A 27,781-nucleotide genomic window follows, 5' to 3' on the forward strand; every position below is an offset into this window, starting at 1 on the left:
TGGGTGGGGCGACGCTCCGCCCCCATCACGACTTCCTGTTCGCGCCGCAGTCCTTCCGGTCACGGGCGGCTGCCATTAAAGGCTCCACGTTGCTCTGCCGCCGAGTCTGTCGCGCTGTGCCCTGTCCCGAATCGCAGCAAAGACGCGGGGGACCCAGGAAACTTAGAAATGGTGAGAGTCCGGGCCGGGGCATCAGAGACTCGGTTTGGGGCAGGAGGGGCTGGTTGGAAGTGGCGGTGGCGGGACCCGTCCCCGCGGTCGCCTCCGGAGTCTGCGGACCCGGGTCCGCGGGGGCGCCGCTCGGACCTCAGTCCCCTCCGGCCGCAGCGTGGGGGCGGGGCCGGCAGCCGGGACCCCGGGCGTCCTGTGGTCACTGCGCGCGGCGACTTCGGCCCCGGAGCCTCTCTGGGCAGCTCTGCGCCCGCAGCCCCGCGTGTCCCCACATGGTGCGGTGACCACGGGGAGGGTCATCGGGGACAGTCGTGACTCGGTCTCCGGGGCTCCTGCGTGGGAGGAGCTGTGGGCTGTGGGGTCCCCAGTCCCTCCTTTCTCCCCAGAGGGGACTCGTTTCCTCCTGAGTTTTCCAGATGTTTGTGGAGCAGAGTCTCAAATCCGTGACCCTGTGCCCCGCTCCCCAGCTCTCCCTAGGACTGGCAATAAATCTCTAAATTTCCAAATCCCTCCTCGCATTCCCAAACACCAACTTCTCATCTCCGATTCACAGCATCGTAATCAACTAGAAACACACCCAATATTTTAATTGTTTATCTGTTTTCCATCCGTCAGTGGGTGGCCCTTTTGTGTGTGTGTGAGGAAGATCAGCCCTGAGCCAACATCTGTGGCCAATCCTCCTCTTTTTGCTGAGGAAGACTGGCCCTGGGCTAACATCCGTGCCCATCTTCCTCCTCTTTATATGGGACGCCGCCATAGCATGGCTTGCCAAGCAGTGCGTTGGTCTGCGCCCTGGATGCGAACCTGTGAACCCCTGGCCGCCCAAGCAGAGCCTGCGAACTCTACCGCTATGCCTTTTAAAAGAGTTTATATCTTGTTTGTGGATGTTTTACATGAGAAAAAGGTAGCAAATAGCTACCTGTATGAAATACTTCTGCCTCTCCTCCCAGGATGTGTCCTCAGCACGGATCTTCAATCGTTAAGTCCTTTGGTTGGAGGTTCCTCTTGGCAGTTTTCCAGATGATCTGTCCTGTCGGCACTGCCCCTCCGTAGGTTTGTCACCTTAAAAGATATATTCACTTTATTTTAGTCTCTGGTTTTCAGTAAAACATTTTTTCAACAAAACTGAGTTTTTCAAATAAAAATTTGTTTAATCAATACATCTTGAAAGACAATATAAAATGTTTCCAAAGAGGAAAGAAAGAGGTGAATTTCAGAAAAAAATAAAACATTCCTGTAGTTCATTGCATGATTTAAAAATTGTTTTTCTTTTTTCCTCCCTGATCATGTTACTAATATTCTGAGGTCTGTTCTTTCATTTTGAGTTCAAATGGATTCCCGGGGCTTAGACTGGCACACCCTGCAGTGCTGAAGTATGATTAATAGTTTATAAAACAATTTCTTCTCATGGAAATAATTAACATCCTTTTTTCTGGAATGCAGTACATTCCTGTGGGGTTTCTTGTTGAGCCAGCAAAATGCCATACAATTTTCTTCCCTTATTTCCACATAAAGACCAATTTGAGTGTTTTAGCTGGATTGTTCAAACACTGGATTTGTGTCATTTGAGGTATCATTGGTGGTCCCGAAAACTCCAGTGGGTGCGGAGGCCTGAGGACAGTGGATCTAAGCTAAGGACCCCTTGGTGTTCCTGGGGAGCCTCCCCCTGCAGGTGTCCTGCCTGCTCAGACCACCCCATGGAAGGAGCCTTTATACTGAGAGGAGCTGCAGAGCCCTGGAAAGCTGGGGGTGCACGTGCACATGGGGGTGGGAGGAAGGCACTGATGCCCTTTCTGAGGTTCTAAGTGTGGTTTCCTTGGACCTTCTAGATTTGGAGTTTTGCATCCACAATGTAGATGCACTCAGAGAGTAATTTGTTTACATTGAGAAAGCATGTGAAATCCGGACTTCTGTGTCCTAGATTAGGGCACATTAATTTGGAGTTCACTTGGTCAGAACCTTAAACTGAGTCCAGCTGAGTTTTCCTCATTGTGAGAAGGGAAGCCTGAGAGAGGGAGCATTTGCATTATTCCCTGGGGAGCGGAGGGTGTGTGGCGCTCCCAGAGTTCACTCCTGTGGCTGCTCAGGTACCCCACCCTCCTCCACCAGGGACTGACCCACTCCAGGGGTTCTGTCTCAACCAGGAGGGTCAGGAATATGGAAGCTTCTGAGTGTGGCTTTCCTTCTGTCCTGTGGGGAGCAGGCTGCTTATCTGCTGGTTCCAATATTTGTGTTTCTTTTCTTTGGATTCCTTTATCAATTGAATAGTGCAGCCCTTTGGCTCTAGTTTCCCTTAGCACTTGGGCCCTGAAACTAAGTTGACTGAGAGATAAGATGTGAGGAAAGCAAAAACATTATGCAACCAAATAGAAATTTTTTTCCTTTTAGGCAAGAGAACCTCAAGATGTGAGATAAATGTATTAATTTTTTAGTACTTTTTAAAAAAATTTTAGATCAGTTTTTCTATGTGCATGTCTCTAGAGAACATAGAAATTTAAAAGGCTATGGTGATTGAATTTCTATTTTAACTGATAGAAGGAAAACTTCTGAAAGCCTATGTAAATCTTTGAAAATCCAATAACTTTAAGGGGTTAAACTCAAATCTCTACTGCATTATAATAGGCTGCTTATTCCTGAAAATCCCCCCAGTGTGAGATAGAGGGGAAGGACAAACTAGGATGCAGCTGGTCCTTTTAGTTAGAAAGAGATTTGAAAGTTTTCATTTTGTGGTTTGCACTTTTGTAACTGTTAGTGTTTAAAGGAATTAAATCCTAGAATGGTTTCCTATGTAAAAAAGTTAAAATTAAGGAAAGACTAGTAAATACTAAAACATGGTGTATATAAATTGCTCTGTTTATTTGAAATAAATCTGTAAGACAGCAAAGTCTAACTTAAGACTCACTGTCAACATATCCTGGTCCCCTCCAGCACTGTTACTCAAGTCACCCCCACATACACAGTTTTGATTATTTTTTGAGCCTCCTGTGTTTCTTTTATAAAGACAAGTAATTGCAAATGCTTGCAAATTTCACCCATGTTTGACCTTTTAATGAGCAGTTGGACTCCATACTTTGGATGTTTGAATGCTCACAGCTTAAGCCTCACCCCACCCTCTTCCCCTTGTGCCCCCACCTGGACAAGCTGATGAGAAAGCCTGGGTGTTCTCTCCTCTAGAGCAGGCAGGAGATTCCACCACACAAGCCCCTGCCTGTGTGCAGAACTCTTGCCCCGGCCCCACCCCCAAGCCCAGTGCACACCCAGGCCAGGCTCCATTCCTTGCTTTCTGAGCCCTTCCAGAGCTGCTTGAGAGGCTGACCTGCCCTCCCCATCAGAACTCTATTATGTGAATTTTAAGCCTTTTCCTACTGTGTCAGTGTGTGTGCCCGTGTGTGCACGTGCCCCCCTGGCATCAGTCTCAACAAGGGACCCACCCCTCTGCAGTGACCATAACAGTTGTGCCCTGAGCAGCGTGTCCAGGCATGACCCCACCCGTGGGTCTGTCTTCTCCTGCTCTGACTTGCTCACCTGCTCTGCTGCCTGGTGGCGGCCTGCTCTGTGGGCTGCTGCTTGCCGGGGAGCCTGTGCTGTGAGCTGTGCTGCCCCGTGTTGCAGTGTTGACCCACCAAGCCTCAGTTCTAGGTTCAGACCACCCAAGTTGGCAATTTTGAGAATTTATAGGGGCCGGCCCTGTGGCGTAGCAGTTAAGTGCGCGCACTCCGCTGCTGGCGGCCCGGGTTAGGATCCTGGGCATGCTCCCACGCACCGCTTGTCCAGCCATGCTGTGGTGGCGTCACATATAAAGTGGAGGAAGATGGGCACAGATTTTAGCCCAGGGCCAGTCTTCCTCAGCAAAAAGAGGAGGATTGGCGTGGATGTTAGCTCAAGGCTGATCTTCCTCACCAAAAAAAAAAAAAACAAAGAATTTATAGGCATTTCAGAGCAGGACTATGGGATTGGGGTCTCTTTAAAGTGGTCCTGTTTCAGTGTCTTTGCTGGGATTTATCTGTGTGTTAGAGTGAAGCTGTGGCAGAGGCTGTGTTGACCCTGACATACCCCAGGGATGGAGGTGGCACAGGGACACTATATCCTGTGCAAGAGGAGGACTCATCAGTCGTCACTCCTGAAACAGCTGTCATTTAAAAAGAGAAAGAGAAGAGAGGGGGAAAAGCAGGCAGTAGGTGGCAGGTGGAGTCCACACTCCTAATACCAGAGGGCTCACCAGGACCCCTAAGTACCTCTGCTGCTGCTGGCCCTGCCTCTACTGTGACAGAGCTCCTGACCCTTGGGGCTATAGGGGACAACAACCATGGCACCCCTGTGGCACAGCAAAGGGATTAGTTCAACCCTGACTTAAATGTCAGGGACCTTAAACTCACTAAAGCATCTGATGGTCATTGGGGTGGCCCTTAAGCTTGATGGCACTATTATGAGGCTCTTGGGATGAAAATATATAAATACCAGGGTAGAAAGAATGCCTTTCCCCCCAAAGTGTATCCAATGACCGAAAAAAAAACAGAAGAACAAAAGGGAAGGAACAAAATAAATAAATACTGAAAGAAAGGTCCACACTTTGAACCAATTGGAAATACAAAATATAATAAAGAATTTACATAACAGAATAGATAAAGGTACACTGCTTGGCCTCTACAGCATAGGTTCTGAATTAATTTTGCAATCTGATGTCATGCACTAATTCAGAAACCTTAAATACTAGGTGTCAAATTACACTTATACCTGGGATCCCATTAAATTTAAGGAAGGTGCCCCTCATGATCTTAGGGAGTATAACATCTTAATGAGTATAACATAGAGGACAAATAGGACAGATGTTTCTCGTTAACCATCAGAACCACGGTCTTGCCTAAATTCTCCATAGCCATAGCACTTATTGTCCTAAATCATCCCAGAGTGAGCTAGGAAGCCCTGAACACTGATCAAGAATTAAAATTAAATGAAGTCTCTGCCACTTACAAATTGGCTTGACAAACTGGGACCCCAGGGACCTTACCCCACAAATCAAGTAGTTAATATGGCCCAATGTAAATTACCCTAGGCCTTGAAGGATTGAAAACTGTATAGAAAACCTAGTTAGTGAAGGGTTGACTATTCCCAGTGCTTCTTTTAACAGCCCAATTTGTCTTGTTATTAAACCTGGAAAGAGTGAAGGACGCTTCAGAGTAGTTTACCTCAACTTGAGGCTATGGTTGCACCACACAGACCTCTCTACCCAGTCCCCAACAGTGTGGAGATTACTGACTACAACCAATCAGCAATTGATAAATATTCTGCTCTCACAGATTTGGCTAAGTCTGTTCTGTCAGTGCCTATGTCAACAGCCTCTCAGCTGCACTTGGCCTTCACCTCTGAAGGGATATGATGCACCCTTACTGGATTATCCTCGTGGATCCTCAACAGCTGTGCCCTCCCACGCAGTCATTGCAGCAGGATCCGAACTGCATCCTGGTTTCTGCAAGAACACGGGTGTGATGTTACATTAATGACATCTCCTCTGAGGACATTCAGGGCATACAAATATTGAAAAAAGGAGCTCACGAAAAGTGGATGGGACATTGCCACACATATAATGTGAGGCCCTGGCAACTTTGTTAAATTTCTTGTAATTATTTGATAATGTGATACCCGCTCCTTCTCTGAGATAATGAAAAATTAGCTATTGTTCCTCTGAGGACCCACAAAATCTACCAGGTTCTCCTGATGTTTGGGAGGCAGTATATTCCTTGTTTACAAATTTTACTTGAGCCTATTTGTGCTGTTACTTGCAAATTTGCCACCTTGAATGGGCACCCCTACCACAAATGTCTGGAGGTTCTCTCCAAATTGTCGTACAGCAAACACTCCTGTTAGTGCCCTCAGAGTCTCCTTCACTCTAGAGGCCTCAGTGACCTTCTGTCATGCCTCCTGGGATACCCATGATGGCCTTTGGATGTCCATAGGCTTCTGATGCAGGAACCTGCCCTAGGCACCAGACTATGTCGTTAGAGCTGCAATTATCTCTACCTATGAGGCGATCCTGAAAGCAGATGGCCCTGAGCATGGGACCTCTATCCAGCAGCCCATTTTGACTTGGGCCTTGGAAACAGCCCCACAAGAGCTCAGCATGGCTACTGAGACCTCCTGGAGACCTGATGGAGGCAAACCTGGGCCCTCTGGGGTATCCTACCTGCAGGAGGGGGTGGCCTTCCCTCTTCTTAGTCCCTTTCCAGGTGCCATGGTGTTGAAAAAGGTCACCCCTGTCTCAGACCCCCAGACTCCTTGGGGAGCTCCTTAGAACTCCCTGAGTGAAAAGCAAGGAGGGCACAGACTTTAGGGACATCACCTCATTTGTACATGATGGAGCTCAGGCAGAGTTGCTTTTCATTTCTGAATTGGGACATCTCTGATGAAGGACTGGGCCCAAAGGTCATCACACTGACCGTACATCCAGCAGTCATCTTAGCACCAACCAACAATGGGCTCCAGCTGCAGACATTACAGACTGTGGGTGCTTCCCTGAGAGTTGCCCTTTTGTGGTAAAAGAACTCCAGGAATCACTTGCCTCACAGTTACCTACAATAGAAATCAAAGTCACACTTGTCTCTACACCTACAAAGATCACACACAAAGCCTCACCAGGACACTTTTTATCCACATGGGAGTTCAAGACACTACTGATAATAATGAAGGCACTCACTTGATTTCTCAGAATCTACAGTGCTGGGCTCTTAAGGCATTCAATAGAAGTTTCTCCTCTCTTCCAAGTCTCAGGTGCAGGCCTCATAGAGCACCATTATGGCTTATTGAAATCAGTTCAAATTAATGGTATGAAAGGTGGTCCATTTCTGTCATCAGTCAGTCATCAGGGGTGAATGTTAATGTGTCTGTCTTTATCTTTTTTTCCTAGTTGACTTTACTTTTGTTTTTCATCAGTGTTAGGTTTACAGAAACCATGATCAGAAAGTGCAGAGATTTCCCACATAACCCTCTGCCTCCACACAGTTTGCCCTATATTTTATATCTTGTATTACTGTCATACACTTGTTACATTCGATGAGCCAATGTGATGCACAAAACTTCATAATTTACTTTAGTTTAGACTCTGTCTTATACAATCTCTGGGGTTTTGCTAATGGAAAATGACAAGTCTCCATCTTTTCTGGGTCATATGGAATACTTGCTCTGTCCTAAAAATCTCCTGTGCTCCACCTATTCATTCATCCCTCCCTCCCACCCCCAAATCCCTGGCCACCAATTATCTTTCAGTGCCTTATATTTGATCTTTTCCAGAATGTCACATGCTTGGAATCATATAGTGTGCAGCCTTGTCCTGTTGGCTTCTTTCATTAGCAATATGATTTTAAAGTTTCTCCATGTCTTTTTGGCTTGATAACCTCCTTTCTGTGCATCACTGAAGAATGTTTTATCCTATGGATGTACCCATGATTGTTTATCCATTCTCCTATTGAAATAATCTTGGATACATCTAGGTCTTGACAATTATGTGTAAAGCTCCTATAAACATTCATGATAGGAATTTTTGTGAAAATCAGTTTTCAACTCATTTCAGTAATTTCAAAGAACATGAATACTGTATTGTATGTAAGAGTAGGCTTACTTTTAAGAAACTGCCTTTCTTCCAAAATAAGCATACCATTCTCCATTCCCACCAGCAGTGAATGAGGGTTCCTGCTCTCCATCTTCATCATCGTTCAGTGTTTTTAATTTCAGCCATTGTAATAAGTGTCTGGAGATATCTCATTCCTCTTTTACTTGTAATTTCCTACTGATGTATCAATTTGAGCATGTTTTCATGTACTTATTTAGCATCTGTATATCACTGTTGAAGTATGTGTTCAGATATTTTGCACATTTTTAACTGGGTTATCTTCTTTTTGTTGAGTTTTAGGAGTTCTTTGGAGGTTTTGGTACCAGTCTTTTATCAGATAAGTGATTTCCAAAGATTATCTGCCAATCTGTGACTGTGTTTTCATTCACTTAATGCTGTGTCTCACTGATCAGAAGATTTTCATTTTATTGAAGTCAAAGTAATTTTTTTCTATCTTGGATCTTGCTTTTGGTGTTGTATCAAAAAATTAATCGCCAAACTCAAGGTCACTTAGATTTTATCTTATGTTATCTTTTAGGGTTGTTGTGGTTTTACATTTTATACTAAGATCTATGATTCATTTTATTTATTTATTTATTTATTTATTTATTTATTTATTTATTTAATTTTTTTGTGAGGAAGATCAGCCCTGAGCTAACATCCATGCCAATGCTCCTCTTTTTGCTGAGAAAGACCAGCCCTGGGCTAACATCTGTGCCCATCTTCCTCCACTTTATATGTATATGGGACGCCGCCACAGCGTGGCCTGACAAGCGGTTCCTCAGTGCGTGCCTGGGATCCGAACCCGGGCCGCCAGCAGCGGAGTGCACGCACTTAAACGCTGCACCGTGGGGCCAGCCCCTATGATTCATTTTAAATTAATTTTTGTGAAAAGTGTAAAGTCTGTGTCTCGAATCTTTTTTTTGCATGTAGATGGTCAGTTTTTCTGGTATTATTTGTTGAAAAGGTTATGTTTTCCACTTGAATTGCCTTTGTCAAAGGTGAGTTCAACTCATCTTTGTGTGGATCTATAGCAAATAATAGACTTTTTTTTCTAGTTTGTATTTTTATTTTATTTACAGAGGAAAATTTGCCCTGAGATAACATCTGTTGCCAATCTTCCTCTTTTTGCTTGAGAAAGTTTTGCCCTGTGCTAACATCTGTGGCAGTCTTCTTCTATTTTTGTATGTGGGCCACCACCACAGCATGGACACCAATGAGTGGTGTATGTCCCTGCCCAGGAACTGAACCTGGACCACCAAAGCAGATCACATCAAACTTAACCTCTAGGCCGTGGGGCCAACCCCAAACAATAGACTTTTCTATATAAACATTTTATCTTTTAACCTTCCTCTACTGTCTTCTTAGCTCAAGGGGTTTTGTTATTTGGGATTCTTTGAGATTTTCTCTATAGATAATCTTGTGCCACAAGGAAAGTTTTATTTTCCTGCTTCCCAAAGTATGTATGTTTTATTTCCTTTTTGTGTCTAATGTCATTAACTAAGAATTCCAGTACAAGTTTGACTAGGAGTGATGAGAGGGGACGTCCTTGCGTTCTTCCTGATGTTACCGGAAAGCATCTAGTTCTTTCAGTGTAGTCCACTAATATTAAAAAAGAGCACAGTTTATATAGAGGTAGGTGTGGGCAGAGGGGAAGCATTCTCCAGTCCAGTGATTTGGTCTCAAACTTTTAGTGCACCTGTGTCCCTGGGCTTGAACTTCTGTGATATAAGAAAGATATTTAATACTCGTCCTCAGTTCCTAGCAAAATCTCCTTGAAACACTTTGAATTACTTGAGTGATAAGGGTGATAGAGTCTCTTTTGTTTTAATGAGGCAACTCTTGGCCAGCTCCTAGATAGCTTGAGAAGGGGGATTGGACACTAGAAACATCGAGCCTCCATTAGAGGCTTGGAAATTTCAGCCCCAGCTCCCAGCGTCTGTGGAGTGGAGAGGGGCTGGAGACTGAGGTAGTCGCCAATGGCTAATGATTTAATAAATCGTGTCCATGTAATGATCCCTCCATCAGAACCCTTAAAGACAGAATTCAGACAGTGTCTAGGTTGGTGAGCACATCCATGTGCTGGGAGGGTGGAGTGTCCAGAGAGGATGTGGAGTCTCTGCAGCCCCCTCCACCTCCACCTCCCTCACCCACATCACCAACCTACTTTGCCCTATTCACCTCTACCCTTTGTCTGCTCCTGAGTTGTATCCTTTATAGTAAACCAATAATAGTACTTAAAGCAGTTTGCTGAGGTCTCACAATCGTTTCAGTAAATTACAAAATTTAATAAGGTGTTGAGAGAACCTAGGAATTTGTAGATGGCTGAGTAGACGTGTTGGTGGCCTGGGCACCCCATTTGTGGTTGGCATCTAAAGAAGGGGCAGTTTGTGGATCTGAGCTCTTAACCTGTGGAGCCTGACGTGAACTCTGGGTTGTTAGTGTTAGAATTGAGTCAGACTGTTGAACACCTCTTTGGTGATGTAGAGTTAGAGAAGTGACATTAGAACAGATGCCAAATATTCGATGTCAGGAGGGGGGAAAACCCATCATCTTCACAATTGCCCCACCTTTGAGATCAGAAAAGGCTAGAAGAGACCCAAGTTGGCTGTTTCCCTCCTCCCAGGTCAGTTAAGCTCTTGGTAAATCCTAGTCATTTATGCTCTTGTTAAATAGATTAATATTCTTGTTAAGAATAGAATATTTGGGGTATATTTTTAAGTGGCTAATTTTTTATCTTTCTCTCTAATTGTGGAGACAATGGTTTACCCTGTGACCTCAATTCCCTGATGGAAGAGTTGTTGATTTCAATTTTCTTGGCTTTTTTCTTCTGAGAACTGGAATCTGGCTTTAAGGTCCTTACATGACAGACCAGAGACCAGAAGTCTCTGCTTCTTTCCCCCCAGGTTAATTGATAAAAAATTGGCATAAATGACTTTTTATAAACTTAAGGTGTACAACATGATGGTTTGATTTACATATATTGTGAAATGATTACCACAGCAGGTCAGCTAATATCCATCTTCTCATATAGATACAATAAAAAGAAAGGAAAGAAGAAAAGAATAATCACTTTATGAGCACTTTTAGGATTTATCCTCTTAACACCTTTCCTATGTTGTACGTTACATCCCTAGTACTTATTTATCATATAACTGGAAGTTTGTACCCTTTTTTTTTTTTTCCGATCTTCTGAGGAAGATCGGCCCTGAGCTAACATCCATGCCAATCCTCCTCTTTTTGCTGAGGAAGGCTGGCCCTGGGCTAACATCTGTGCCTATGTTCCTCCACTTTATATGGGATGCCGCCACAGCATGGCCCGACAAGCGGTGCCTGGGTGCACGCCCAGGATCCAAACTGGGGCTGCCAGCAGCGGAGCGTGCACACTTAACTGCTATGCCACAGGGCCAGCCCCTGGAAGTTTGTACCTTTTGATCACCTTCCTCCACTTGCCTTCCCCCCACATCTGGTAACCAAAAGTCTGATCTCTTTTTCCATGAGTTTGATTTTTTTTTTTTTTTTAGATTCCACATGTAAGTGGGATCATAATGTATTTGTCTTTCACTCATTTCACTTAGCGTAATGTCTCCAAGTTTCATCCAAGCTTTCAGAAATTGCAGGATTTCCTTATTTTTTATGGCTCAATCATACTCGATCATCTATATATATACCACAATTTCAGTACCATTCATTCATTGATGGATGTATATCTTCTGTATGGTAGGTAGGGGCCCCAGTGAGTGAGGATGTCATCATTGATCATTATTTTCCCACCATCTAATACATCTTAACACTGTAGGAAGAACTGCTCAGATATGGAGGTAGACAATGGACAGCAATACTAAAAGTCTGGCTTTCCTGGGAGTAACAGCAATGGTTCCCATAAAGATAAAGGCATAGACAGAGTTCATCTTCATTTTAGCCATGGTTAAACATTTTCCTGAATGTGCTATTTGATCATGATCCTGATGCATGGGAATCTGGAACTGGAGACTTCCCTTGCTTTGGGCCATGGGTATTTGTGGTATTTATGTTTCTGTTTGACGTCAGTTGTAAGGACTGAAAATCGCCTTTAGATTCAACATATCACTTAGCTGCTATTCAGACTGAGTGCCATAATTTCTACCCCATGAATCCTTCGAGTTTCTCCCAGTGTGAGGAAGGGTTCTGGTCATCTGCACAGTTATAGCCCCTCATAGGTTTTCCCTTAAAGTTGAGTGACATCTGTGCAAGTTCAGTGTGGTTTCCTGGTTAAAACGCTGAAAAGATCTGTGACTGTTTAGAGGGAAATGATCCTAGCAGTAACTGAGGTGGGCTGTAGACACACAGTGTCATTTTGAGTGATATCCTGTGTGGTGGCAAAGGAGGTAAATTTGACATCCTCAAACTGGAAATTTTCTTTGCCTTTTCGTAAGAGGAGTAGCTGGGAGGTTTTTGTGTCAATGATGCACAAAGTCTCCAAAGCCCATTTTTACTGTTCGGGGATCATTTCCATATGTTTACATTTGCAGGAGATATTATGGAAGATGGGGTAAAATGTGACAGCTTTTGTTTCATTAAACAATAATAGAAATCCAAACTTGTTCCTTTTTTTAAGTGCTAATTTATGTTTTCCTAGGAGTGTAGAGATTATGTGATTTTGTATTTATTAGTAAGTCATTTGATCCCCTCCCCCTATCCTTCCTTTCATGATGTAAATAATGTTAAGCACGGGTTCTTACCCAAATTCACAGAGCTCATAACAGAGGAATCTCTTAGTTTTGAAGGCATAATGGGCAATGTCAAAAATTTTCTACTCATAAGAACACTGCAAGGTTTATATAATTATGCACTTTTACAAAAGTGGCATCAAAGTTTCCAAACAGGACCGATAAGGCAACATGGTTTTCCACTTATATGACATTCTGGAAAAGGCAAAGGTATAGGAACCTAAGACAGATCAATTCTTAAGGGTGAGAGGTTTCAGTACAAATGGGCACCATGAGAGTGTTCTTTTGGGTGATGAGTGTTCTCCATCCTGGTGGTGGTATAACTATACATTTGTGAAAACTCACAACTACTCTTAAAATGGTATGTGTATACACTAAAAACAATTAATAGAAAACAACAAAACTATTTTCACATTCTAGGAGAATGTTAAACTCTCCTGAACTTTGATTGCTACGTGTGCAACTCTTGCTTCCACCCCCTTGGGTTCCTTCTTAGGAAGAAGTGGAAGGACTGGGGAAGAAGGACATAGGCCACTATAGACTTTTCCTGGTACTCAGTCTGAAGTTAGAAAACTTCCTCTAGGTCTACACCTGCCCTCATGTCATTCACATAACTGGTGAGAAAGTGCTAGGGATCCCGACATCGCTCTTTGAGTTGACACCCGGTTTCTCAGTTCATATCCTGGGAATGCAGTGGTCTAAAACATAAAGGCGCATCTAACACATTTCCACAGTGGGATCTGCCTGGGTGCATCTTCATCTAATCCTTGGGCATCAGCATCATGTCTTCCCAGAGCAGGTCTTGAGGCCATTGCCAGCTCTTGAGTTTCCCATTTCAAGCCTACTGTATGCCTCCTTGCTGGGAAACATGTTTAAATGCAACACCTGCCCCACTCTGGAAATTTTCTGTTGTGTTGGCCTCAAAATCAGGAGAGCCAGTTATTTTACCAGTAAAATGAGTTTATTCAGGAATAGCAGAGGAAGTACAATTCAGGACATGCAAACTGTGGTGAACCGTAGACAGGTAGGGAGAACAGAACAGATGGGCTTGCTTTAATAGAGGAAAAGAGAAAGTGGGGAGGGGCTGTGTGGAACAGAAGTCCATTGAAGGAGAAGGAGAGTTCAGGGTGGTGACAGTGGCTGAGTGTGGTGGGATGCTGCTTAGGAGAGAGAAGTTCTTCCTTCCTCCTGCTGGGGTCTGTAAAGTAAGCTTCCTCCTGTTGGAGAATGGGAGGTACAGATCTTCCTGTTTGGGGTCTGCAAAGTATGGTGAGTAGTAGTGCATGAGAGCTCCTACTCAGGGTTTCCAGACTCCATTTTAAATGAGATTTCCTGTATTTGTTTTCACATTTGTAACCCCAGGTGACTGTGAGGTGAGGCAATGGCAGAACCCAGAACCCATGTCATGAGGCGCAGGCCCCTGGAAAACGATATGCCTGCCTGTCACATAAACACCACCTCTGCACCAACAAGCACAGTTTTACAATAGTCTCTATACCACCAGAAATGTTTAAAAAGAGAAGCCCTGCCTGTCCCAGCTCTGGGAGTCCCTCAGGGGCCCAGCTGTACCTACATCACTCTCCCTGAGATCTCTGGCACATTCCACCCTGTGGTTTCAGTGGCTCGTGTGCTGACCATGCCCAGCTCCCTCACCTCAGAACCCCCCTCCAGAGTGAGTTTGGAGCCCACCCACCAAGGCTGGTGCTTACTTTTTCTGGAACTGGCTCACCCTGCAGAGTTCCAGCCCCGAGGCCTGTGGGAAATGCTGATCTCAGCCAGACCCTCCACAGTCACGGGGCCCCCTCCCTTCACGTGGTTCCCAGAATGCAACAGGCACCATGCCAAAGGAAGTGGCAGAAATGGCGGGGATTTCCACCTTCCTTGAAGTGTGCAGGTGCAGGTGATGCCCCTTCTTTGTGGGAGGCCATGCCCACTGTTTTCTTCAAGACTAAAAGGAGAAATGAGCCAAGCCTCATCCCACTGTGCTCTGCATTAATTCCAGTGCTTTCCTGGGTCCTCAGGCTGATGTCTCTGTGGATGAGAGACCTGGGATCTGAGGTCCTGAAGTCTCCACTCCCCATCACAGAATGTTTCAGGGTGGGGCAGTGATCAAGACCTTGGTGAGGATGGCCCATGGGGCATAAGCCATGCCAGGTCTGCACACAGGTGAGACATCAGGGGGTGATGAGTCCCAGACTGCAGCAGAGGACACGGAGGCTGGGTGAGGACACAGACTTTGTTGTCTGCACTGAGCTTCCAGTGGGAAAGCAAAGTAAGGAAGGAGCAAGTGGTGAGGCCATGTTTCTGGAAGTGATCATAGCAGCGTGGGGGGCTGGAACACGATAATCACCGCAGCCATTGTGGGCCCTGACTCTCCCCTCTTCAGGGCCTGGGGTGTGTCTCTGGGCCATTGTCTCTGAGGGTTTGTGACTTTGGGTGTCTGTGTGTGGGTGTGTGCACATGTATGTCCAGTGAGAAAGCCTGTGAGATTTTGTGTGTCTGTCTGGGGGGCTATCTGTGTGTGTCCTTAAAATCTGGAATGCTTTTATTTCACTTGGTGCCTAATTGCCCTGGTAGCACCTCCCTCACCATGTTGAATTGAACTGATGTGAGCAGACAAATCCTTGTCTTCTTTCTGATTGTATTAGTCATGTGTTTTATTTTCTCTCAAGATGTGTTGACATCTTGGGGGGGCTTCTCAGATATAAGAAGACACTGCCCCTCCCAGGGGTGCCTGCTTCCACACTGGCAGTGGACAGCTTGTCTGGAGCAGGCCTTTCATGTGCACACCACCCGGTCCAGTGCCCTGTCCCTACAGACCTCCTTATCCACCTCTCACACACCAAGACACTATATCCCCTGCCCTAAACCAACCCAGAGCCAGGTACCGGATGACTGAGGACCATCCCTGTGCCCCAAAGGCTGCTGGAATTGTTCAAAGCAGCCAATCCTAAGCTGCTTACTCTGCCCTGACTTACATTTCAAATGGAACCCCAAATAAAGGCTGTGCCCTAGGTTTTTGTCCCGCTCCTGATTCTGGCTCCTGAGCAAACCTGATGCAGCCCCTGTGACCCTGCCTCACATGGTGTGTCCCTTATCTTGGGAAATGTAAGTAATAATCTTTCAGTGACAATGGCCTGTCCATGTTGTCACTTTCACCTCTATAAATGAACATCTAAATGGTACAAACTGGACACTGATCCTAAGGAGAAAGTGTCTAGTTAAGATCGTGGGGCCACCATGGTGGGAGGACTGAGTGAGGTGTGTGGGAATATGAGTCCACAGCAGAGGTGATGTTTACCAAGGAGCCTGCAGCAGAGGACATGGGTGCTGAAGAAGGAGATTGTCACCTTTGTCCCCTCACTGAGCTCACAATAGAAAAGCAAAGTGGCAAAGGGACAATTCATGATGAGGTTTTTTTTTTTTTCTGTGAGGAAGATCAGCCCTGAGCTAACATCTGTGCTAATCTTCCTCTTTTTGCTGAGGAAGACCGCCTCTGAGCTAACATCTATTGCCAATCCTCCTCCTTTTTTTCCCCAAAGCCCTAGTAGATAGTTGTATGTCATAGTTGCATATCCTTCTGGTTGCTGTATGTGGAACACGGCCTCAGCATGGCCGGATAAGCGGTGCGTTGGTGTGCACCTGGGATCCGAACCCCGGCCGCCAGTAGCGGAACGCGCTCACTTAACCGCTAAGCCACGGGGCTGGTCCCGATGAGTGAGTTTATGGATGCATTTACAGAAGTGAGATGGGCTGGAAATTGTGACTCCAGCCATTCTGGGCCCTGACTCTGCCATCCAGTCTCCCATTGTGTGTTTTTTGTAGAGATGTACTTTTTGTCCTGTGTGGTGTGAGGAAGGGTGAAATCCCTTCCCCATCTGGAGGAGCTGAGACACCCTCTTTGGGGATTGGCTTGGGAGCCAGGAGACAGCCCTCTACCAGATAGTGAGAACAGTTCACTTTGTGAAGATCTGGGCCTATAATGAGGATTGTGTAAAACTCTTATGTGAGTGTGTGTGTGTTCATCTGTCTGTTCTCTCTATGCAAGAAGTATTGGTGTGACAGGCCTTCTGGTAGTTGATTTGGTGAACCAAGCAGAGCAAATAGCTCTCTATAGTTTAAAGCTGACATTTTGGGAAATAGAAAAGAAAATATATAAATAAAATTATACAACATGTCTGATGGTAGTTGGCTTGAAAGAGTAAAGAAAAATAGAAAGGAATGCGGAGGGCCTGAGCTCTCTGTGTCTATGGGAACATCTGTGTGGTTATGAGCCATTAACTCTGAGTGTTTGTGAGTTATGTGTCTGTGTCTGTTTGTGTCCTCCTATATGTGCCATGACAAAGTCTGTGTGATTTTGTGTGTCTGTCTGTGGAGCTATGAGTGTATGTCCTTGGAAATCCTGAATGGTTGTTTTTTCCCATGTTCTTGCCTAATTGCCCTGGTAGCACCTTTTACCACGTTGGGTAGAACTGGTGAGAGCAGACATCTCTGTCTTCTCTCTGATCTTAGAGAGAAAGCCTCCAATTGTTCACCATCAACAATGATGTCATGGGCCGGCCCCGTGGCTTAGCGGTTAAGTGCGTGTGCTCCGCTACTGGCGGCCTGGGTTCAGATCCTGGGCACGCACTGACGCACTGCTTGTCTGGCCATGCTGAGGCAGCATCCCACATAACAGCAACTAGAAGGATGTGCAACTGTGATATACAACTATCTACTGGGGCTTTGGGGAGAAAAAGGGGAAAAAAAAAAAAAAAGGAGGAGGATTGGCAATAGATGTTAGCCCAGGGCCGGTCTTCCTCAGCAAAAAAAGAGGAGGATTGGCATGGATGTTAGCTCAGGGCTGATCTTCCTCACACACACACAGACAAAAGAATGATGTCAGCTGTGGGTTTTCATTGAGGCTTTATTTCAGGTTGAGGTAGTTTACTGAGGTTGTTTATTATGGTTTTTTGAGCATTTCCCCTGTGAAGCGGTATTGAACTTGATCTAATGCTTGTTTGTATCTATGGAGATGATACTGTACTTTACTACATTTTTTCTATGAATGGTTTCTTATGTTAATTCATTTTCAGATGTAAAATGAACATTTCTTTCCTGGGTTAAATCCCATGTGGTCATGGTGGTTAGGTCATTTTATATATTTCTGGGTTCAGGGTACTAGTATATATATATTTTGTGTGTGTGTGTGAGGAAGATCAGCCCTGAGCTAACATCCATGCTAATCCTCCTCTTTTTTTTTTTTGCTGAGGAAGACCAGCTCTGAGCTAACATCTATTGCCAATCATCCTCCTTTGTTTTTTCCCCAAAGCCCCAGTAGATAGTTGTATGTCATAGTTGCACATCCTTCTAGTTGCTGTATGTGGGACGCGGCCTCAGCATGGCCGGAGAAGCCGTGCGTCGGTGCGCGCCCGGGATCCAAACCCGGGCTGCCAGTAGTGGAGCGCGCGCCCTTAACCGCTAAGCCACGGGGTCGGCCCACCAATGTTTGTTTAAAAGACTTTCTCTTTCACTTGAATTGCCTTCCTTCTTTGTCAATGATCACTTGACTATATATTGTGTGGGTCAATAGGAAAAGCAATAGACTCACGTATTCTTCAACGTTGCTGTACTCTTTTATTAATTCCAGGAGTTATTTCTCTTGCTGTGAATTCTTTCACAGTTTTCACAGAGACAGTCATGCCATATGAAACAAATGTGATTCATAAAGATTTCATAAAGATGTTCTTTCTTAAGAAATGAAAGTTCCTCTCTGTTACTAATTTGTTATCATAAATGGATATTGGATTTTATCAAATACTTGTTAATTTTCATTTATCCCTCCTTTCCTTTCTGATATTAGTAATTTCTGTCTTCCATCTTTTCTTTGTTATCTTGACTAGATGCTAATCAATTTTATTAGTCTTGTCAAAGAACAAACTTCTGTTATTTTAATTTCCTCCATTGATTTCCCACAATGACATTGATTTCTGTTCTAATTTGTATTATTTCTTTTATTGTGCTTAACTTGGGTTTAATTTGCTCTTCTTTTTGTTTCCTAAGGTAAATGCTTACATTATTGATTAGAGATCTTTGTTTTTCCCAATGTATTTGTTGAGTGGCATAAATTTCCCTCTAGGCATTGCTTTTGCTGCATCCAAGAACCTTTGATATGTTGTGTTTTCATTTCATTAAGTTCAAAATAATTTTTTATATCTCTTGAGACTTCTTCATTTATCCTATGTAGTCTTTAGAAGTATGTTGTTAAATCTCTACATATTTCAGGGTTTTGCAACTCTCTTCCTGTTATTGACTTCTAGATGAATGCCTATGTGGTGTGAGAGCATATTCTGTTTGATTTCTCATCTTTCATATTTGTTAGTGTGTGCATTATGACCCAGAATGTGGTTTGTCTTGGTGACTGTTCCATGTGAACTTGAGAACCATGTATATTCTGGTGTCATTGTATGAAGTATTCCATAGATAACAATGAAGCCCAGTTGTTTTGGAGTGCTGTTCAGTTCACCTCTGTCCTTCCTCATTTCCTACCTACTGGAATTTATAATCCCTGACAAGGGAATGTTGAAGTATATGCTTATAGTACTGGGTTCATCTATTTCTCCTTGCATTCTATCAGTTCTTGCCTCATGTATTTGCCCCTCTGTTGTTATGCAGTTACACATGAAAGATTGCTGTGCCTTCTGGGAGAATAAACCCTTTTTTCAGTATTTAATGCCCCTCTATATCTCTCAGTTTTTTTTGGTTTAGAATCTGCATTGTCGGGCCGGCCCCGTGGCTTAGCAGTTAAGTGCGTGTGCTCCGCTGCTGGCGCCCCAGGTTCGGATCCTGGGCGCGCACCGACGCACCGCTTCTCCGGCCATGCTGAGGCCGCATCCCACGTACAGCAACTAGAAGGATGTGCAGCTATGACATACAACTATCTACTGGGGCTTTGGGGGAAAAAAATAAATAAATAAAATTAAAAAAAAAAAAAAAGAATCTGCATTGTCTATAATTCACATACCTATGGCAACTTTCTTTTGATGCGTGTGGGGATGGTCTATTTTTCTCCGTCCCTTTAGCCTTCATGTATCTGTATCTTTGTTTTTAAAGTGGATTTCTTGTGAACACCATATAATTGTGATTTTTTGAAATCTGATACTACTGTATCTTTCAATTTTATTGAGACCATTGATGATTAAAGTGGTTATTGATACAACTGGATTAATATTAACCACATCTTTTCCTGTTTTCTGTTTTGCCCTTGTTCTTTGTTTCTTTTTGTCTTCTACTTTTTGCCACTTTCTCTGGCTGAAATTGAGCATTTTTTCTGATTCTTTTTTTCTCCTCTCTTAGCATAACAATTCCACATTTTTTAAAAAAATACTTTTCGTGGTTGCCCTTGAGTTTTCAGTATACACTTACAACTAACCCACCTCCTCTGCCAAATAACACTGTACCACTTTGTGTTGTGCAAGTACTTCATAACACACTATTCTCAATTTCCCCCTCCTTGTCCCTTGTCAGATTGCTATCACTGGGGCCGGCCCTGTGGTGTAGTGGTTAAGTGCGCATGCTCCACTGTGGCGGCCTGGGGTTCGCAGGTTTGGATCCCGGGCGGGCACCAACTTGTCAAGCCATGCTGTGGCGGTGTCCCATATAAAGTAGAGGAAGATGGGCATGGATGTTAGCCCAGGGCCAATCTTCCTGGGCAAAAAGAGGAGGATTAGCATAGGATGTTAGCTCAGGGCTGATCTTCATCACAAAAAAAAAAAAAAAGATTGCTGTCATTTATTCCACTTGTACATAAGCTTCTCATTTCCAAATACATTGTTCTTTTTTTTTTTCCTGAGGAAGATTAGCCCTGATCTAACATCTGTTGCCAATCCTCCTCTATTTTGCTGAGGAAGATTGGCCCTGGGCTAACATCTGTGCTCATCTTCCTCTACTTTATATGGGATGCCACCACAGTATGGCTTGACAAGTGGTGTGTTGGGTGCGTGCCCAGGATCCAAACCCGTGAACCCCAGGCTGCCAAAGCAGAGCACGTGAACTTAACTGCTACACCACAGGGCTAGCCCCCAAATACATTGTTCTTAATATTATTTTAAACAAAATGTCATTTTTTATATTAGTTATAAGAAATATAAAGGATATTTTACCTTCATTTTTTCTTTTTCTAATCCTCTACATTTACCTTTGAAATGCTTTCTGATAGATTTTTGAACATTTTATTCAAAGTAGGTGTACTCATAACAAATTTCCTCAATTTCTCTCTAAGAAAGTCCCTACTTTTCCTTTATTTTTGAAGGACAGTTTTGGTTAACAGAATTCTAGGAGAGTGGTTTTGTATTTTCAGAACCTTAAATATTTCACTCTACTCTGTTCTTGCTTGCTTAGTGTTTGAAAAGAAGTCCAATTTAATTCAAATCATTGTTTCTTTATACCTAAGGTGTGTTTCTTTGGCATTTCTCGATACATTCTCTGTCTCTGATTTTTCTTTAGTTTGAATGTGATATCTTTGGATGTGCACTTTTGCAGTTTCTCATGTTTAGTGTTCTCTGAGCTTTCTGGTTGTACAGTGTGCTGGCTATTATTAATTTTAGGATATTTTGGTGATTATTACTTCACTTGTTTCTTCTGTTTCTTTCTGTCTTTTCCTTCATGTATTCCCATTATACGTATTTTAAACCTTCTGTTAAGGAGGGTTATCCTAGGCCTCATGAATATTGTATTCTTTTTTGTTTTGTTCTTCTTTGCATTAGACTCTGGTGAAGTAGATTTTTTGTTTAGTGCAGGACTTGTTAAGAACAGAGTATCTGGGACATATTTCAAAATGTCATCTTTTTTTTTCTCTTTCCCAATTTTGAAGACAGTTGTTTGCCCTGTGACCTCAAGGCTCTCATGGAGCTAAGAAGAGTTGTTCATTTCAAGGTTGTTCATTTTCTTCTTGTGAGATCAAGAGTAACAGCTTCTAAGTTCCTTAAGCATGGGATTAGAAGTTGGCAGTGCATCATGTAGACTGGCTGATCAGGAAACATTCCTCTTAAAGTTGGAGAATGGAAATTTTATGTTCTTTTGGAGGAAACCCCTGTTAAATCCTTCACATATTTTATAATCATGGGTAAATTTATCATCAAAGCTTTGTGGACTTCAATGAACTCCATTGCAAATTGTAGCTTGTAACCTGCCCCTCAAAGCTATGAAGGCTCAGGGTACATTGTTAGTGTTTGATCAAAAAGAGTGCTTATGGCATATTATTATCTCACTATGTGTTCTTAAAATTGGTGGGAAGTAGCCTGGGGGCACATGAGTATCGGTATTTTATGGTCTAAGTTGTCAGACCTTCTTCCTTGTGTCTGAGACCTAAGTACTGAATAACTTTCTAGCACCATTAAATCATACAGAAAGAAGGGAAGAACCAAGTCTGTGATGAATATTACACAAATTAAAAGCAGTGCTTCCCCACAAGAATATTTACACTCAGCTAGCTGCATCTGATTACTTGTAATGATTATCTGGTGTTCTTTAGGACAATGTGGGCAGCTGGGCTTCATTATAAAGTTTGATTTCTGTAGTCCTCCTGGATTCTCTCTTTGATGATGGGACTAGACAGAAAAGCTTCCAGTTCTTCACTATGTTTTTATCCATTGAGACCTCAAGCAGACTTAACCCTCTGCCTTATGGAGCTCTGTAACTGGTGGGTCATAAACAAGGAGATAAAATAATTTTTCTCACAAGGAATCATTGATCTTAAAATGGTAATATTTGTTTCATATATATAGCATTTCTGTCATTTCCCAGTGTGCTCTGGACCCTGTCATTAGAGAGAAATATTATTTAATGTGGTCACAGAGGCCGGTCCCGTGGCGTAGTGGTTAAGTGTGCGTGCTCCACTGCTGGCGGCCTGGGTTTGGATCCCAGGCATGCACCAGCGCACCGCTTGTCAGGCCATGCTGTGGCAGCGTCCCACATAAAGTGGAAGAAGATGGGCATGGATGTTAGCCCAGGGCCAGTCTTCCTCGCAAAAAGAGGAGGATTGGCACAGATGTTAGCAGGGCTGATCTTCCTCACACAAAAAAAAAAAGCTTTAATGTGGTCACAGTAAAAATGTGTAAATAATTCCATGCATTCATAATGCTGTTCAATTTATGAGGAAGTGTGTACAGTAAAACAGTGAGTTTTTAGTGATCACATGTAGAATAAATATTTGGAGATGACAGAGTCACATGTAACCTTCCCACAAATGGAGTATAGATATCCAATGTTGTCAGTCTTATGCATCCTGCTGTACACACACATGTGATGTTTTAGGACTCAGTGTCTATTGAGGATGTGGCTATGGACTTCACCCCAGAAGAGTGGGCTTTACTGGATCCTTCACAGAAGAAACTCTACAGAAATGTGATGTGGGAAATCTTCAGGAACCTGGCCTCAATAGGTAAGCATGAGGGCATTCCTTCCCTTCAGCAATTAGAGAACAAGTGTTTCCTCCCCAACATTGTTCCAAAATGTAGAATGTGGAAGGGGGGGAGTGTGGTAAATAAACTAGAAATGGTCACAGCTCATCAAGGACTTAGAATCTAAAATTTTTTCTATAATTTCTAATACTTTGTAATCAATTCTCTGGGTCTGCATTTCAGGAAAAACATGGGAAGATCATGATATTGAAGATCAATACAAAAATGAGATGAGAAAACTAAGGTGAGTCTCACTCACAATGGAAAGCAGTGTCTCACATGAGAATCCTTAGATGTTATGAAATTTTAAAAAGATCTAAACAAAACAAACCTTGTTTCAAATTTAGCTATCAGAAAATCTTCACCAAATATACTTTCTGAAGTGTGATATAAGGGTTCAGTTTTTGCAAAATAGTTCACTTGGAAACAGTGTTAATAAACCCTATATATGAATATCCCTGTTTGCATAATAGCAGGGGTGATGTACTCATCCAAAGCATTCAGTATATTCAGTTTCAGAGAAATCACACAAGGCGTAAAACCTGAACTTCTCCTATAAATCATAATATATATAAGAAATATACAATCATTAATAAAGAAATCATTAATAATGTGCTTTTCACTTTTTACAGATATCATATGGTGGAGAGGCTTTGTGAAAGTGAAGAGGCTAGTCAATGTGGAGAAAATTTCAGCCTTATTCCAAATCTCAATCTGAACAACAAAACTACAGGTGCTAACCCATGTGAATGCAGTGCATGTGGAAAAGTCTTCATGCATCATTCATCCCTTAATAGGCATGTTAGATGTCACACTGAACATGAAACACATGACTATCAAAAATACGGAAAGAAGCCATATAAATGTAAGGAATGTGGGAAAGCCTTCCCTTTTCACAGGTCTCTTCAAAGACATGAAAGAACTCATACTGGAGATAAACCTTATGGATGTAAAAAATGCAGTAAAGCATTCACTTCTTCAAGTTATCTTCGAATACATGAAAGAATTCATACTGGAGAGAAACCCTATGAATGTAAGGAATGTGGGAAAGCCTTTATAAATCCCTCAAGCCTTCGATCACACATGATCTTTCACACTGGAGATGGACCTTATAAGTGTAAGGAATGTGAGAAAGTATTTATTACTCCCAGTGCTCTTCGAACACATGAAAGGAGTCACACTGGAGAGAAACCCTATGAATGTAAGGAATGTGGGAAAGCCTTTAATTACCCCTCAAGCCTTCAGTCACACATGATCACTCACACTGGAGATGGACCTTATAAGTGTAAGGAATGTGAGAAAGTATTCATTACTCCCAGTGCATTTCGAAGACATGAAACAAGTCACACTGGAGAGAAACCCTACAAATGTAAGGAATGTGGGAAAGCCTTCACTTTTCCCAGTTTACTTCGAGTACATGAAAGAATTCATAGTGGAGAGAAACCCTTTGAATGTAAAATATGTGGTAAAGCCTTCAGGTTTTCCAATAACGTTCAATTACATGAAAGAACTCACACTGGAGAGAAACCATATGAATGTAAAATATGTGGTAAAGCCTTCAGGTTTTCCAGTAATGTTCAAGTACATGAAAGAACTCATACTGGAGAGAAACCCTATGAATGTAAAAAATGTAGTAAAGCATTTACTTCTTCCAGTTCTCTTCGAGAACATGAAAGAATTCATACTGGAGAGAAACTCTATGAATGTAAAAAATGCAGTAAAGCATTCAGTTCTTCCAATTCTCTTCAATTACATGAAAGAATTCATACTGGGGAGAAGCCCTATGAATGTAAAAATTGCAGTAAAGCATTCACTTTTTCCAGTTCTCTTCGAAGACATGAAAGAATTCATACTGGAGAGAAACCCTATGAATTAAAAAAAAAGCGGTAAACAGCTCGGAGAAAATAACTGCAAAACATATATCTGACAAGGGGTTAATCTCCATAATATATGAAGAACTCACACAACTGAACAACAAAAAACTAAACAACCCGGTCAAAAAATGGGCAGAGGAAATGAACAGACACTTCTCCAAAGAAGATATACAGATGGCCAATAGGCATATGAAACGATATTCAATATCACTAATCATCAGGGAAATGCAAATCAAAACAACACTAACATATCACCTCACACCCATTAGAATGGCTATAGTCACCAAAACACAAAACAACAAATGTTGGAGAGGATGGGGAGAAACAGGAACCCTCATACACTGCTGGTGGGAATGCAAACTGGTACAGCCTCTATGGAAAATGGTATGGAGATTCCTCAAAATATTAAAAATAGAAATACGCTATGATCCAGCTATCCCACTACTGGGAATCTATCCAACGAACCTGAAATCAAAAATCCAAAGAGGCTTATGCACCCCTATGTTCATTGCAGCATTATTTACTATAGCCAAGAAGTGGAAGCAACTCAAGTGTCCCTTGACTGATGAGTGGATAAAGAAGATGTGGTATATATATACCATGGAATACTACTCAGCCATAAAAAAAGACAAAATCGTCCCGTTTGTAACAACATGGATGGACCTGGAGGGTATTATGTTAAGTGAAATAAGCCAGAAAGAGAAAGACAAACACCATATGATCTCACTCATATGTGAATATAAACCAACACATGGACAGAGAAAACTGTATTGTGGTTACCAGGGTGGGGGGTGGGCACAAAGGGTGAAGGGAGACACGTATATGGTGATTGACAAACAAAAATGTACAACCAAAATTTCACAATGTTATAAACTATTAAGACATCAACTTAAAAAAAAAATGTGATAAAGCATTCACTTCTTACAACTCTCTCCAAAAACATGAAAGAATACATACTGGAGAGAAACCATATGAACGTTAAACATGCAGTAAAGTATTCACTTCCAGTTCTCTTTAAAACCATGAAAGAATTCATAGTGGAGAAAAACCGTATGAATGTGAAAAATGCAGTAATGACTTCATGTCTTCCAATTCTCTTTGAAAACATGAAAGAAATCATACTAGAGAGAAGCTATGTGAATGTAAGGAATGTGAGAAACCATTCACTTCTCTCAGATCACTTCAAAGACGTGAAAGAAGTCACACTGTAGAGAAAGCCTATGAATGTCAGTCAAATGAGGAAGTGTTTATTTCTCATGAAAACTTTCAAAGATATGTGAGAATGCACATTAGAGGAAAAACAAACTTACATGTAAATGTAGACAATGTGGGAAAGCCTTTTGTCATCTGAGTTCTTTCTGAAGGTATGAAAGGACTCGCTTGATAAAAACCTCTTAAAGGTAAACAGCATGAGAAAAACTTCAATTGGCCTGGGTCATTGTATGTAAATCTCCTTCCAAAAAGAAATATAAAGGTAAGTAATATGAGAAAGCTTCATGGAAATTAACCTATGTATAATGTTCTAGAAAACTTTCAACATGAAAGAGGTGTTATAAAAGTTGTAAATATATTGTTTACCAAGCCTCTTTCTTAAAGTGCAACATTGGATTGTGGATTTCTATTAATTACTTTCAGAAATGAATATTGAGTTGAGAGAATTCTGCAAGTCACCCTTCATCAGTTGTACATAAAGATTAATAGGTAGTGCTTTTTCCTGGAATCAGTTAATAATGTTTTCTCATTAATTTTTTTATAATGTTTGAATTGTTCTGTGTTAAGGGGCCATTGAAAAATGACAGTTTCTATTTGGTGGGATTTTCTTACTGGTCTTGTATTGCAGATACTGGATATGCCTAATCCACTGTGTATACTGTACCTTTCTTAGAGAAAGCTCCTTTTTTGGGGTGGTGGGTATAGGACCCTGTTTTCATTTTCTATACTGTTAAACAATTGGAATAAATTTTTATGTATGGCAAGTTTATCAGAGTATACTTTCCTGTGAATTACTATATTTTCATATTTAGGCCTTTTGTCTTTGTCCTTCCTTCTGACTGGTATTTGGAGAAGAGACTTTGAATTAAGTAGAAACCTCTGATAGGGCAACAAAACCTGGAGCTGGACATATCAGCCTGTTATTGCATTATGTCAGTGAGGGTAATATGAAGAACTAGGTCTTTAAGAATCCATCTTCTCTCTGGTTCCATGTTGGAATTCACCAGTAGCCTCACTTGCATGAGATTTGGAAGGCAGAAGCAAACAAGTTATTAGGCAGATTTTGGAGCCACCATACAAGGAGAGAGACAGTTACATAGGAGCTTTTAAGAAACCATCTTTGATCCCATTTTCTGAAACTTGGCCCCTTTAGTCAAAAGTACCTTGGAAACCAACAACAATTGTTTTATTTCCATTTTCTTACAGGTGTTTTCAACTGGTGTTTTTCACAATTTTCACATCAAAGATCCATTAGAGTTAGGATTTTTCTGTAAGGCCTCTTGTGTCCACCAAGAACCTAATTCAGACCTTTGTGGTTGGGAGTATTCTCTGATTCCCCACTTCTCTAGATGGTATCTCTATAAGATCTAATGTGTATAGGAAACACCTGATGCTGTTAATAGTGCTAGTGAGGATGTTTTCCTGATTCACCATGACATCTACAGTGGGACATAAAAAGAAAGACATGGGAGTTTCTCTGATGCATTGTGCAGTGGCTGCCTGGACCCAGCACTTCCATGTGAGAACAGTCACCCTTCTCGTGTCAGGAAGTCTGTGTGTGTTTCCTGTTACTTGTAGCAGAACATATTCCCTCAGTATGTTATCACTATGTTTGATTATATACCATTATATACCATTAAAACTGCATTTCCTTGTGAAATGAACACTTCTGTAGTTGTTTTGTTGATATATTTTATCAACTATATTCTAAACCATTGAATGCTGATAAATATTGTGGTTTTCATTTCCTCAGAAAATATATTAAAATACATT

General features: G+C 42.3%; 1 protein-coding gene across 3 annotated transcripts; it reads left to right on the forward strand.

Moving 5' to 3' along the window:
- Positions 1–44: 44 nt before the first annotated feature.
- On the forward strand, positions 45–27,773 carry LOC101401206 (uncharacterized). Of its 3 annotated transcripts, none has more exons than XR_015550253.1 (5): positions 45–171; positions 22,777–22,903; positions 23,106–23,166; positions 23,555–26,270; positions 27,215–27,773. XR_015550253.1 is itself a non-coding variant. In XM_087426004.1 (5 exons), exons 3-5 carry the CDS (start codon positions 22,804–22,806, stop codon positions 24,810–24,812), a joined length of 1,419 nt encoding a protein of 472 aa, XP_087282130.1. In that variant the 5' UTR covers positions 54–171; positions 1,122–1,224; positions 22,777–22,803; the 3' UTR covers positions 24,813–26,775. The 3 variants fall into 3 exon arrangements, 2 of the variants coding, with proteins under 2 accessions (XP_014635054.2, XP_087282130.1); XM_087426004.1 differs by lacking the exon at positions 27,215–27,773 and adding an exon at positions 1,122–1,224 and having other exon boundaries at positions 54–171; positions 23,555–26,775; XM_014779568.2 differs by lacking the exon at positions 27,215–27,773 and having other exon boundaries at positions 23,555–26,775.
- The last annotated feature ends 8 nt before the right edge of the window (positions 27,774–27,781 follow it).

The sequence above is a fragment of the Ceratotherium simum genome, chromosome 39 (assembly GCF_057802395.1).
Source record: "Ceratotherium simum simum isolate JZ-2026a chromosome 39, ASM5780239v1, whole genome shotgun sequence".
NCBI lineage: Eukaryota > Metazoa > Chordata > Mammalia > Perissodactyla > Rhinocerotidae > Ceratotherium > Ceratotherium simum.

Coding starts and splice junctions, on each gene's coding strand:
- LOC101401206 (XM_014779568.2), top strand. Junction 22,904..23,105: donor CAGGAACCTGGCCTCAATAG/GTAAGCATGAGG, acceptor TCTGCATTTCAG/GAAAAACATGGGAAGATCAT. Junction 23,167..23,554: donor AATGAGATGAGAAAACTAAG/GTGAGTCTCACT, acceptor CACTTTTTACAG/ATATCATATGGTGGAGAGGC.